This window comes from Suncus etruscus, chromosome 2, assembly GCF_024139225.1.
Source record: "Suncus etruscus isolate mSunEtr1 chromosome 2, mSunEtr1.pri.cur, whole genome shotgun sequence".
NCBI classification, from domain to species: Eukaryota; Metazoa; Chordata; class Mammalia; order Eulipotyphla; family Soricidae; genus Suncus; species Suncus etruscus.
In genome coordinates this window covers 133,829,069-133,844,146 of record NC_064849.1, presented here as the reverse complement: position 1 = coordinate 133,844,146, position 15,078 = coordinate 133,829,069, and the positions used below count along the sequence as shown (strand labels likewise).

Genomic DNA, 15,078 nt, shown 5'->3' with positions numbered 1-15,078 from the left:
TCCATATTAGCCAACACCTGAAACCCCTCATTAGTGTGGACCTGGATAAGAGCACTTGAAACATTGTAAATAAGGGGGCAAAAGAAGTCCTCAAAGACTTCAGAGAGAGGGGACACCCTCTGTGAAGAAAGTCCACCATGGAATGAATATCTACACCCTTCTAAAAGCCAGGAAGAAGGAAGAAAAGAAAGAATTCTTCTCTCCAGATGGGTGAAGGCAAAAATCTTTTAAGAAACCCTAGCTCTCCAAGCTTCCTGAATAAGACTTCAAAGCAGCAATCTGAATGACTTAGGAAAGAGGGATAAAACTCAATGAAGAGAAAATTCCCAAACAGAATCCATTGAGCCAAAGAATACAATAGTTGAACTAAAGACTAGAGGAACTCGAGAGCAGAATGACAGAGCTGAGGAATGAATCAGTGAGCTGAAGGGTAAGATAGAGAAAACCATAAAAAAAAAAAAGAATTTTAAAAAGAAGAAAACCTAAGAGATTTTTGGTCCAGCATCAAAAGAAACAACAATCACATCACAGGACTCCAGAAAGAGAAGAGAAAAACAAAACACTTCTTTAAGGGAGGGGTGAGGGGAGGTGGGAAACTTCCCAAGAAACCTTCCAAGAAAAACTAAGAGGCCTGGGGGTTATTCTGGGTGATACTCAAGCTTTTGGGGGAAGAAATGGGATTAATAGGCATTGACAGGGCTCTCCACCCCCCAAAAGCCACATTCTTCTCTAGCACACATAGAACATTCTCAAAGACAGACGACATGCTTGGACACAAAACAAATGTCAATAAAATCATGAAGATTAAAATTATATCAAATACCTTTCAGATCCCACAAGAAATCAATCATAAAAAGCTGAAACAATTTAAACCTTTGGAGACCAAAAGACATGTTGTTGAATCACTATTGGGCCCATGAGAAAATGAACAACAAACTTAAAAATTCTTAAAAACAAACAAAAATGAAAACAGAATCTATTAGAGCATGTGGGACTCAACAAAAAGCAGAGCTAGAAGGATGTTCCTTAAAAAAAAAAAAACTTACAAAAGGAAATAAGAAAAAAAAAATCAAATAGTCTAGTATCACATATTAAGAAACTAGAACCCAAACCAGAAAATCCAATTAATTAATTAATTAGAAGGAAGAAAATTATAAAAAGTATAGTTGAAATAAAACAGAAATAAATAAGACAAAATACAAAACCAATGAAATCAAGAGCTTGTACTTCAATGAAACAAACAAGATTGGCAAGTCTTTTGTTAAATTAATGAAGAAAAGAGAAAAAAATAGGATTAGAAATTAAACAAGCTGTAATACCTACCACAGATATGATACAAATGATCATCAAAGTTACCTAACCATGCTTTTAAATAAAGTAATTAAAAATATCAAGTGGGAAAATTTAGAAACCTAGAAAAAATATATCTAGAACCATACAACCTTCTAAGACAGAGTCAGGAGGAAAAAGAAAACCTAGAAGGTCAAATATAAACAAGGAAATTGGGAGAGTAATTAAAAAGTATATCCCAGGTCAAAAGCCAGGCACAAATAGCTCAACTGGCCAGTTCTACTATACCTTCAAAGATTACATATTACCTACACTTGCCAAACTTTTGAAAAATTAAAAAGCGATTATTTTCTTTTCTATAAGATCAACATTACCCACAAACCACAGAGAAAGATATCACGAAAAAAAAATCTTACAGGCCAATCTAAATAACTCTGATGACCAAAAATGAAAAATCTTTAACAAGACCTTAGTAAACTGAGTTCATCAATACTCTAAAAGGATAGCACTTCCAACTTGTAGAAGTCAATCTCAGACCACATCAACAAGAGGGAGAAAATTCTATCAACTGATTCTATGAAAGCTTTTGGCAAGATTCAACAATCATTTATAGCCAGAGCAATAGTACAGGGGATAGAACATTTGCCTTACACATGACTAACTTGGGTTTGATCTCCAACATCCAATATGGTTCCCTGAGCATACGAGGAGTGATTCCTGAACACAGAGCCTAGAGTAACCCCTACGTACCACTGTGTGTAGTCCAGTGACCAAAACAAACAATTAAATCAACATTCATTTATGATTCAAACTCTCAACCAAATGGGAAAGAAAGAATATACCCTAGTATCATAAAGGTCATATGCCACAAACTTAAAGATGAGATAATAGTCAGTCACATTGGAGTAGAAAGGAAAAAAGAAAGTAAAGCTGGGGCCAGAGAGATAGCATGGAGGTAGGGCATTTGCCTTGCATTCAGAAGGACAGTGGTTTGAATCTTGGCCTCCCATATGGTCCCTCGAGCCTGCCAGGAGCAATTTCTGAGCATAGAGCCAGGAGTAACTCCTGAGCACTATCGGGTGTGACCAAAAAACAAAAAACAAACAAACAAACAAAAAAAAGAAAAGTAAAACTATTTCTCTAAGATTAGACATAGATAAAGATGTGCAGCCTCACTATTACTCAACATAGTATTAGCAATACTGGTGACAGCACTTAGGCAAGAAAAAGAACTATATCTCAATTGGAAAATACATCATTTTCAGATGATCTGATTATATATAAAGAAGACCATAAACACTCTACAAAAAAAAAGAATCGTCAAAAATAATAAAATAATATAGCTAAGTGATAAGCTACAAAGTCAACACACAAACAGATCAAATTTCTATATGCAAACAACAAATGAGGAGAGAAAGAAAACATTACTACTTATAATTGCATTAAAATAATCAAGTACCTAAAAATCTACTTAAAGGAGTTGAAAGACTTGGTAAAAACAATATCACTATTAAAAGAAATAAGACACAAGAAAATGATAAAATATTTCATGTTCATGATCTGAAAGAATTAACATTGTTAAATGATCATCCTACTCAAAATATTATGAAGATACAATAAAACACCTATCAAAATTATAATGGAATTTTTTATTGATTTTTGCGCCATACCCAGTAGTGCTAAGGACTTACACCTCCCTCTGTCTTCAGTGACCACTCTTGGTAGGGATCCATCAGGGAACTAAATGGAGTACCAGGGATCAAACCCTAGTTGGTCATGTGAATGCAATTGCCCTACCTGTTGTATTAGCTCTCTAGCTCTCCAATAGAAGTTTTCAAGGATATAGTACAAATATGACTTAAATTTGCAAGGAACCACAATACTCTTCAGATCCATTCCCACAGAGTGTCTGTCAAAGCAATCCTGAGGGAAAAGATGGAAGATGCCATGTTTACTGATTTCAAATAATATAAAGTACCAATAATCAAAGTAGTAGTTTAATATTGGAATAAAAGTAAATGCTTAAGTCAGTGGAACAAAACGGAGAAAAAGAAATCCATATATGAAAATATTGTTTTACAACAAGAGTTAAGAACATAAAATGGTGAACAGGAAATCTCCTCAACAAATGATTCTGGGAATACTGGAGGTCACATACAAAAAAATAAAATCAGAACATTGCCTTACATCACAGACATCAACTGAAAATAGGCAAAAGACCTAGATGTTGACTCAGTTCTATAAAATTCATTGAAAAAAAAAATCAGCAAAAGACTGCATCTATTTTGGCTTTATTGGCACCTTCAGTGATTTGACTCTTTTGACAATGAAGGCAAAAGAAAAAATAAACAAATTGGAATATGTCAAACAATAAAGCTCCTATACTGAAAGAAATTATCATTAAAACACAAAAGGAGGGGCCGGGCGGTGGCGCTAAAGGTAAGGTGCCTGCCTTGCCTGCGCTAGCCTCGGACGGACCGCGGTTCGATCCCCCGGCGTCCCATATGGTCCCCCAAGCCAGGAGCGACTTCTGAGCGCATAGCCAGTAGTAACCCCTGAGCATCACCGGGTGTGGCCCAAAAACCAAAAAAAAAAAAAAAAAACACACAAAAGGACATCCTACTGAATGGGAAATTATTTTATATATACAAATATATATATATAAGTATATATATATTAAAATGCACTAATATCCAAGATATATCCAAGATATACAAATAACTTATAAAATGTAGCAAGAAAACTAAACACTCTCAAAAACTAGGGAAAAAAAAGTGGGGTCTTGGGGCCGGCAAGGTGGCGCTAGAGGTAAGGTGTCTGCCTTGCAAGCGCTAGCTAAGGAAAGGACCATGGTTCTATCCCCGGCGTCCCATATGGTCCCCCCAAGCCAGGGGCGATTTCTGAGCACTTAGCCAGGAGTAACCCCTGAACATCAAATGGGTGTGGCCCAAAAAGAAAAAAACAAAAAAAAAGTTGGGGTCAGAGAGATAGTAGAGGGTTAAGGCACATACCTGACATCTAGCTGATTTTAGTTTGATCCTTGACACCACAAACAGGCCCCTATAAACCACTAGTAGCAACTCCTGAACCCAGAGCCAAGAGTAAATCCTGGGCTCTGCTGAGTGTGTCCCAAAAACTGGTATGGCAGTAGTGATGGAAATGTGGGTAAAATAACTGAGTAGACACTTCTCCAAATATATATAGAAAATGTTAATATCATGGTCTGTAAATAAAATTGACAATGAAATTGTCACCTCACACTAGTAAGAATGACTTATATCATAATAGTTAGAAATAAGTACTGGTGACAGTATAGAAAAACAGGAAAACTTGTTCACTACTGTTGGAAATATAAAGTAGCTCAGCCGCTTAGGAGAATAGTATGAATAGTTTTTCAAAAAGCTAAGATAAGAATAACCAAGATCTGGAAACAACCCAAAGGTGTAAGGACTGATAAGTAGATAAAGATGATGTGGTATATATGGAATATTATCCAGTTGTGAGAAAAGATACAATTTTGTCTTTTGCTAAGACATGGATAGAACTAAAGGGGGCCAAGCTAAATAAGTCAGAGGGAGAAAGACAAATACTAGATGATTTACTTACATGGTATTTATAATAAAACAAATAAGTCAAATATGCAATGTCCAATGAAAACAAACTCATGTTCTAACTACAATACTGAAGTTAACTGGAAAGTGGAGAGGTATTAGTTGAGAAGGTTCTAAGAACTATGATGGAGGAATATTGGTACGTGACATGTTGATACTGTGCCATAAAACACATGTTTACACTCACATAGACTAAATTTATGTCAATTAAAACCAAAAGCATCCTTCTCAAGTAGCAAGAAGAAGCTGAAATAGTTTGCTTTCAAGCTCACTACAGAAAACTAGATTATTATCAATAACATTTTAGAAACTACATTGGCAATGTACCCTTATATGAGATTTTTTGTCATTGCCTTTACTCAGATTGAAGTATAAAAGTATGTGCCTCTAGAATGATGGCTGGAATTTTCCACTTGTTTGTATTCTATACAAATAGTTGTGGTTGATGTTTATTTTAGTGAATCTCTCTCTCTCCCCTCTCTCCTCTCTCTCCCTTCTCTCTCTCCCTTCTCTCTCTCTCTCTCTCTCTCTCTCTCTCTCTCTCTCTCTCTCTCTCTCACACACACACACACACACATCCTAAATTTGTTCTCAAATTTTCCCAAGCTTAACTTCCTTCCTCCATTTCTCTCTGAATTTTCTTTCCTAAGCAATGCTAAAACATTTTTTTTTCTTTTCATTTGCACATAAATCAAGCAGTACATTTCCTTAGTTGTTTTTTCTTTTCCTCCCAGCTCACATGCTGATTAACTTAATCCTTTCTGAATTTTCCCTCTTCCCAAGCACAGGACTAGTTTCCGGGTGCTAACATGTTCCAGCTTTTATAAGGAAGTTCACATTTAACAAAGTGACAAATGTATTCATAGAGATTTAATTATTTAAAGGGGGTACAAACTCCTTCACACATATTTTTTAGAAGAGGGAACAGGACATGGGAGGAAGACAGGGTGCCACTGCAGGTAGGTGTTGGATTTTTTTTTTTAATCTCTGGAGCCCAGGCCACTCAGAGAAAAAAAAATAAGGATTTAGAATGCCACGTGGCTTAAATATCATGCAGAGAAAGAAAGGGAAATTTTTGTCTCTTATCTAGACAACCAACACCACTATTTCCCATTGGAGTGTCTTCCATTTCCAGGTTGGGTTTAAGGCTCTCAAAGTCATTTAACTCCCAACTTCACTAGGGCAGAAGCATTGTTACTCCTCCTTTCTAGAAAGGGCAATTGGAAGGAAAATGAGTCACACTTGTGAGGTCAGCTAGGTCTTACCTAGCTGGTAAGAGGCTAAACCAGGACTCACTCATCCCCAATGCTACTAGCAATCAAGTCAGCTATCCTGAAGAGACTGTAATTGGGAAGGCATCAAAGTGGTATCTGAGTTCTAAACTGTGACTTCAGTGAAAACCGTATACACACAGAGCCCTGTGCTTCACAAGTTCTCGTGTCACTATGGAGAATGGAGACTCTCACAGTCTCACAGTGGGACTCTCACTCAGAACAGCATGCTCTGGAGACAAGCCCACTGAAGAAGGGAGGCATACCTGAATAGGATCCTGCGTCAGTCTCATGGGCCCGATGCGCACCTCCGAAGAAGAAACCTGCTAAGAAAAAGAACAGTGACAGAGTGAAACCCCAGAAACAGAAAGATCCATCCTCCCCCGGGGTACTACCACAAATCCTTCGGCAGACACTACAGTCTGATAGTATGGACATGGGTTCGACGCGATAGCACAGTAGGGTAGAGCATTTATGTTTGCAATCGGTCAGCCCAAGTTAGATCCTCAGCATTCCATGTGGACACCCCCTCGCCCCCAGCACCTCCAGGAATGACCCCTGAGCACAGAGCCAGAGACAGAAATAATCTTTGAACACCGCCAGGTATGACCCAAAACCAAAACAAAACAACCCCCAAACATTATGCATAACACCACCCTGGTTTTGTACAAGAACACAAATGTAAGAACACAAATGTTGATACAGCAGAAATAGCTACAAGGGGGCTGGAGAAATAGTAGGGTGCTTGACCTGCACACAACCCATCTGCAATTGATCTCCAGCACTACATATGCTCTCTTAAGTATTCCAGCAGTGAGCCCTGAGTACCAGTCTGGACTGATCCCTGAGCACTGGTCCAGGATTGATTTCTGAGTGGTCAGTTAATTTATGAGCTTTTTGCTAGGTGTACTCTGCAGTATCTTGAAGCCCCCCGAAAACAACCCCCCCAAAAGAAAGTCTTCAAGGTTTTGTTCATAAATGCTCAGTGGTAAGATTTGGGGTTATTTTTAACTGCAGACCTCAATAATAAACATACACTATTTTATGAGTGAAATGAATTTTAGAGAAATATTTATCTCAATTGTGGAAGATAAAGCATCTCTATGGCTTAAGAAGTGGCCTATATTGAGGTCTCATTTTCCTTCTTTGCTTTGTACGAAGAGTAACTGACATTCTCTTATGCATGTTTAGCACAAATAAATGGCTGTCTCAGAATTAGTTCCTTAAATAGTGTCATCTACCGTAACTGTAGAGGAGGCAAGTCCCCCTAACTACAGGGCTGAATTTAAGTGTTCATCCTAACACTGTTTAACTTCCAGGGACTGTGAGTATACAGCAAAGGTGTCTCCCCCCCCACCCCCAACCCCTGAAGAGCAAAATTATAATAGGTACTACAAAGTAAGGCAGATGTCCTTTATTTTTCAGTTTTCTCTGGGAAATAAACATATCCCATTTATAAGAAATAAAACATTGGGGCTGGTGAGGTGGTGCTAGAGGTAAGGTGTCTGTTTTGCAAGCGCTAGCCAAGGAAGGACTGGTGTCCCATATGGACCCTCCAAGCCAGGGGCAATTTCTGAGCACTTAGCCAGGAGTAACCCCTGAGCATCAAATGGGTGTGGCCTGAAAAACCAAAAAAAAAAAAGAAATAAAACATTGACAATCAGCTGCATCATTCTGTAACCATTACCTTTGATTATATTTGCTAAAAGACCATAGCCTTATTGCAAGGGGAGATTATTTATTTGTAATTAATGTTTATTATTTTTATAAATACATTCTTTAGTTCTTTAAATGGTGATTTAATTGCATCACCATGAGGTACACAATTACAAAGCTGTTCATGACTGAGTTTCAGTCATACAGTGTACAACACACTTGACCAGTGCACATTTCCTGCCACCAATATTCCCGTTTCCCTCCAAACCACCCCTTCTACTTCCCCCTCTCTGCCTCTATGGCAGACATTTTTATTCTCTTTCACAAAGAGAAGTGATTAACTAATATATTTTGTTAATAATACTTTTTTTGCACATACTGTGTTTTTAAAACTTTTCTCTCTTTACAGATACACAAAAAGTATATGACTGAAGAAGAGTTCTCTGTACAGTAATGGTGCCTTTATTTGAATTATTTTACCTGGATTTCTTTTTTTTTTTTCTTTTTTTTTTTAATTTTTTTTTTATTTAAACACCTTGATTACATACATGATTGTGTTTGGGTTTCAGTCATAAAAGGAACACCACCCATCACCAGTGCAACATTCCCATCACCCAAGTCCCAAATCTCCCTCCTCGCCCCCCAACCCCCGCCTGTACCCTAAACAGGCTCTACATTTCCCTCATACATTCTCAATATTAGGACAGTTCAAAATGTAGTTATTTCTCTAACTAAACTCATCACTCTTTGTGGTGAGCTTCCTGAGGTGAGCTGGAACTTCCAGCTCTTTTCTCTTTTGTGTCTGAAAATTATTATTACAAGGGTGCCTTTCATTTTTCTTAAAACCCATAGATGAGTGAGACCATTCTGCGTTTTTCTCTCTCTCTCTGACTTATTTCACTCAGCATAATAGATTCCATGTACATCCATGTATAGGAAAATTTCATGACTTCATCTCTCCTGACAGCTGCATAATATTCCATTGTGTATATGTACCACAGTTTCTTTAGCCATTCGTCTGTTGAAGGGCATCTTGGTTGTTTCCAGAGTCTTGCTATGGTAAATAGAGCTGCAATGAATATAGGTGTAAGGAAGGGGTTTTTGTATTGTATTTTTGTGTTCCTAGGGTATATTCCTAGGAGTGGTATAGCTGGATCGTATGGGAGCTCGATTTCCAGTTTTTGGAGGAATCTCCATATCGCTTTCCATAAAGGTTGAACTAGACAGCATTCCCACCAGCAGTGGATAAGAGTTCCTTTCTCTCCACATCCCCGCCAACACTGTATGTTCTCATTCTTTGTGATGTGTGCCAATCTCTGGGGTGTGAGGTGGTACCTCATGGTTGTTTTGATTTGCATCTCCCTGATGATTAGTGATGTGGAACATTTTTTCATGTGTCTTTTGGCCATGTGTATTTCTTCTTTGTCAAAGTGTCTGTTCATTTCTTCTCCCCATTTTTTGATGGGGTTAGATGTTTTTTTCTTGTAAAGTTCTGTCAGTGCCTTGTATATTTTGGAGATTAGCCCCTTATCTGATGGGTATTGGGTGAATAGTTTCTCCCACTCAGTGGGTGGCTCTTGTATCCTGGGCACTATTTCCTTTGAGGTGCAGAAGCTTCTCAGCTTAATATATTCCCATCTGTTAATCTCTGCTTTCACTTGCTTGGAGAGTGCAGTTTCCTCCTTGAAGATGCCTGTAATGTCCTGTAGTGTTTTGCCTATGTGCTGTTCTATATATCTTATGGTTTTGGGGCTGATATCGAGGTCTTTAATCCATTTGGATTTTACCTTCGTACATGATGTTAGCTGGGGGTCTAAGTTCAATTTTTTGCAAGTGGCTATCCAATTGTGCCAACACCACTTGTTGAAGAGGCTTTCCCTGCTCCATTTAGGATTTCATGCTCCTTTATCAAAAATTAGATGGTTGTATCTCTGGGGAACATTTTCTGAGTATTCAAGCCTATTCCACTGATCTGAGGACCTATCCTTATTCCAATACCATGCTGTTTTGATAATTGTTGCTTTGTAGTACAGTTTAAAGTTGGGAAAAGTAATTCCTCCCATATTCTTTTTCCCAATGATTGCTTTAGCTATTCGAGGGTGTTTATTGTTCCAAATGAATTTCAAAAGTGTCTGATCCACTTCTTTGAAGAATGTCATGGGTATCTTTAGAGGGATGGCATTAAATCTGTATAATGCCTTGGGGAGTATTGACATTTTGATGATGTTAATCCTGCCAATCCATGAGCAGGGTATGTGTTTCCATTTCCGTGTGTCCTCTCTTATTTCTTGGAGCAGAGTTTTATAGTTTTCTTTGTATAGGTCCTTCACATATTTAGTCAAGTTGATTCCAAGATATTTGAGTTTGTGTGGTACTATTGTGAATGGGGTTGTTTTCTTAATGTCCATTTCATCCTTATTACTATTGGTATATAGAAAGGCCATTGATTTTTGTGTGTTAATTTTGTAGCCTGCCACCTTGCTATATGAGTCTATTGTTTCTAGAAGCTTTTTGATAGAGTCTTTAGGGTTTTCTAAGTAGAGTATCATGTCATCTGCAAACAGTGAGAGCTTGACTTCTTCCTTTCCTATCTGGATTCCCTTGATATACTTTTCTTGCCTAATCGCTATAGCAAGTACTTCCAGTGCTATGTTGAAAAGGAGTGGTGAGAGAGGACAGCCTTGTCTTGTGCCAGAATTTAGAGGAAAGGCTTTCAGTTTTTCTCCATTGAGGATAATATTTGCCACTGGCTTGTGGTAGATGGCCTTCACTATATTGAGGAAGGTTCCCTCCATTCCCATCTTGCTGAGAGTTTTGATCAAGAATGGGTGTTGGACCTTATCAAATGCTTTCTCTGCATCTATTGATATGATCATGTGGTTTTTATTTTTCTTGTTATTGATGTTGTGTATTATGTTGATAGATTTACGGATGTTAAACCAGCCTTGCATTCCTGGGATGAAACCTACTTGATCGTAGTGGATGATCTTCTTAACGAGGCATTGAATCCTATTTGCCAGGATTTTGTTGAGGATCTTTGCATCTGCATTCATCAGTGATATTGGTCTGTAATTTTCTTTTTTGGTAGCGTCTCTGTCTGGTTTAGGTATCAAGGTGATGTTGGCTTCATAAAAGCTATTTGGAAGTGTTTCTGTTTGTTCAATTTCATGAAAGAGTCTTGCCAAGATTGGCAGTAGTTCCTCTTGGAAAGTTTGATAGAATTCATTAGTGAATCCATCTGGACCTGGGCTTTTGTTTTTCGGCAGACATTTGATTACTGTTTTAATTTCATCAATGGTGATGGGGGTGTTTAGATATGCTACATCCTCTTCCTTCAACCGTGGAAGATTATAAGAGTCCAAGAATTTATCCATTTCTTCCAGGTTCTCATTTTTAGTGGCGTAGAGTTTTTCAAAGTAGTTTCTGATTACCCTTTGAATCTCTGTCATATCAGTAGTGATCTCTCCTTTTTCATTCCTGATACGAGTTATCAAGTTTCTCTCTCTCTCTTTCTTTGTTAGGTTTGCCAGTGGTCTATCAATCTTGTTTATTTTTTCAAAGAACCAACTTCTGCTTTCGTTGATCTTTCGGATTGTTTTTTGAGTTTCCACTACGTTGATTTCTGCTCTCAGCTTTGTTATTTCCTTCTGTCTTCCTATTCTTGGGTCCTTTTGTTGAGCATTTTCTAGTTCTATTAGCTGTGTCATTAAGCTACTCAGGTAAGCTCCTTCTTCCTTCCTGATGTGTGCTTACAAAGCTATAAATTTTCCTCTCAGTACTGCTTTTGCTGTGTCCCATAAGTTCTGAGAGTTTGTGTCTTTATTGTCATTTGTTTCCAGGAACCTTTTTATTTCCTCCTTGATTTCATCTCGGACCCACTGGTTATTGATCATAAGGCTGTTTAACTTCCAGGTGTTAAAGTGTTTTTTCTGAGTCCCTTTGGAGTTCACAAATAATTTCAGAGCCTTGTGGTCAGCGAAGGTAGTCTGCAAAATTTCTATCCTCTTGATCTTATGGAGGTATGTTTTATGTGCCAGCATGTAGTCTATCCTGGAGAATGTCCCATGTACATTGGAGAAGAATGTGTATCCAGGTTTCTGGGGATGGAGTGTCCTATATATATCCACTAGGCCTCTTTCTTCCATTTCTCTCCTCAGGTCTAGTATATTCTTGTTGGGTTTCAGTCTGGTTGACCTGTCCAGTGTTGACAAAGCCGTGTTAAGGTCCCCCACAATTATTGTGTTGTTGTTGATATTATTTTTCAGATTTGTCAACAGTTGTATTAAATATTTTGCTGGCCCCTCATTCGGTGCATATATGTTTAGGAGAGTGAATTCTTCCTGCTCTACATACCCCTTGATTAATATAAAATGTCCGTCTTTGTCCCTTACTACCTTCCTGAGTATAAAGTTTGCATTATCTGATATTAGTATGGCCACTCCAGCTTTTTTATGGGTGTTGTTTGCTTGGATAATTTTTCTCCAGCCTTTTATTTTGAGTCTATGTTTGTTCTGACTATTCAGGTGCGTTTCTTGTAGGCAGCAGAAGGTTGGATTGAGTTTTTTGATCCATTTAGCCACTCTGTGTCTCTTAACTGGTACATTTAGTCCATTGACGTTGAGAGAAAGAATTGTCCTGGGATTTAACGCCATCTTTATTTCAAAATTTGGTGTGTCTTTTGGGTAGTCTTGTCTTAGATTAGGTCTTTCAGTTTTTCTCTTAAGACTGGTTTTGTGTCTGTGAAGTTTCTGAGCTGTTTTTTGTCTGTGAAACCATGTATTCTTCCATCAAACCGGAAAGTGAGTTTTGCTGGGTATAGTATTCTGGGTGAAGCATTCATTTCATTCAGTCTTGTCACAATATCCCACCACTGCTTTCTGGCATTGAGCGTTTCTGGTGACAGGTCTGCTGTAAATCTCAGGGAAGCTTGCTTGAACATGATTTCCCCTTTTGATCTTGCTGTTTTCAGAATTCTGTCTCTATCTGTGGGATTTGTCATTGTGACTAGGATGTGTCTTGGGGTGGTTTTTCTGGGGTCTCTTTTGGTTGGTACTCTTCGGGCATGCAGGATTTGATCACATATATTCTTTAGCTCTGGAAGTTTCTCTTTAATGATGTTCTTGACCATTGATTCTTCCTGGAAATTTTCTTCCTGGGTCTCTGGGACTCCAATGATTCTTAAGTTGTTTCTGTTGATCTTATCATAGACTTCTATTTTCGTCTGTTCCCATTCTTTGACTAATTTTTCCATTGTCTGCTCATTTGCTTTAAGTTTTTTGTCCAATCTCTCCTGCTGTATGGAATTGTTATGTATCTCATCTTCCACAGCACCAAGTCTATTCTCAGCTTCTGATACCCTGTCCCAGAGCTTATCCATTTTGTCATTCACTTCGTTTACTGACTTTTTCAGTCCTGTTAGTTGACATGTTATTTCAGTTTGGAGTTTTGTCATTTCTGCCTTCATATTTTCTTGGTTCTTATTAGTGTTCTGTTCAACTCGATCCATGGTTTCTTGGAGTCTGTTGAGCACCTTCCATATTGCTAGTCTAAAGTCCTTATCTGAGAGGTTGATTAGTTGTTCAGTCATTATCTGGTCCTCAGAATTGTCATCTTCATTCTCTATGTCTGATGCTGGCCTGCGTTGTTTCCCCATTGTCACACTTGTATTGTGGGTTTTTCTACGTGTTGTAGTGGTATTCATTGTCTATATGATGTAGGCAGCACACTCCTCTGGCTCCTCCCTTTCTGGATGGGCTGACTTGCCTCTATGGGAGGGGAGTCCTCCGTGGATGAAGCCTCACACTGGGTCAAATCTTAGGCCCGAGCATGCAACAGAGAAGACAGTCCAGAGAGAAATGTTTGCTTCTGTGATATAGCACCGTTCTTAGTGTGATTTTTCCTTCTTGTTGCAATGGAGTTCTTTCCTTAGAAAGAGTGCACGGCCGCGTAGCGAAGCGGAGTGGCCGTGCTTTGCTGGAGCCTCTTTTTGCCCCACTCGCAAGAGTTTCACGCAAGAGGACAGTAGACAGACATAGACAGGTCACACTCACAGTCTTTCACAGCTGAGCCCCACTGGGCCGGTGTACTTTTGCGGATTTTCCCCGCCTGGTGTCACACACAGGGAGCCAGCTTTTGCAAAGGTTAGCCGGTTTTTATCTTACCTGGATTTCTAAAACTTCCCTAGACCAGAGGTTCTCAAACTTACTTGGTCTACCTCCCCCTTTTCAGACAAAGAATTGCTCAGTGCTCCCTTGGATGGGGGCTTGTTGTGCAGTTTATGTTAAATAAAACATTCAAGTAGAAATTTGAATTTGGTTTATTTAGCACATATTGCAGAACATATGCCTATGTGTTAACTGAACAAATATAGTGTCCCCGATTGCATTTGAGGTCACGATCACCCCCTCATCTTCCAATGTCCCCCAGAGAGTGTCATCACCCACTTCGTTAAACACTGCTAGAAAACTGGACTTCACCTCAGCAATGCCCATTCTTCTCTGTGCTAAGAAGCTGCAGCTGCTTTACTATTATCTGGGCATTTACCCTGCAATTAACACACTGTGATGGCCCACTTCTCTAACTGAAAATGTATAATATCCAACAAGCCTCAGAATTCACAGATCCAGAGACTCCACAATCACCATGGGCCCAAGGCTTGACCAGTTTAAGCAGAACTTGGAAGACCCTAGATGTTTCTTTGGGGACCCAAGAAATAGTTTAATGCACTGGATTGCATGCTTTGCATGTGGAAAGATTGGGTTTGACTGTAGCACTGCACATTACCCTGAGCAATCAAGACCTCTGACACAGAACCAGAAGTAGCCCCTCAGCAACTCGAATGTGAACCACAAAACCAAAAAGAACAAAAACAATTGCTCTTTCTCCATTTCATTCCTCCTCTCCCCGCCCATGCATAACTCCCAATGAGCATAGAGTCAATCTGCTTCTAAACAGGACAAGTTACTGACCTGCTCTTTTAGGAGACCAAACCCCCATGCCCTTGCCATCCAATCATATATCATTTTGTGTGAAAAAAAATGATGCTGGGGGCTTTGGCCTTCCACCGAACCTACCAGCTAGCTGTAAATTCATTGACCTCTCTATCCCTATGGTGGACTCTATGCTAAATACAGGGACCTCTTGGCTCTGCTCTGCCAGGTGGTTTGAGTGAAGGGGTTCTGTAGCAGACCTGGCATAACTGAAGAGCCTGGCTAGCAGAGTGCCTGCTGTACCCTTCTGCTGTCTGCAGG

At 39.0% G+C, this 15,078-nt stretch overlaps 1 protein-coding gene across 5 annotated transcripts in view; it reads right to left on the bottom strand.

Moving 5' to 3' along the window:
• The window catches only part of PDE8B (phosphodiesterase 8B), a 262,958-nt gene that overhangs the window by 118,082 nt on the left and 129,798 nt on the right, over window positions 1-15,078 (bottom strand). For 2 of the 5 annotated variants that reach the window (XM_049766043.1, XM_049766046.1), the window contains exon 2: window positions 6,439-6,498. The exons of 1 other annotated variant lie outside the window; for it this stretch is intronic. In XM_049766043.1, the coding sequence (XP_049622000.1) occupies window positions 6,439-6,498 (60 nt within the window). The remainder of the gene's footprint in view (window positions 1-6,438; window positions 6,499-15,078) is intronic. 2 more of the 5 variants (XM_049766044.1, XM_049766047.1) reach the window with 1 other exon arrangement.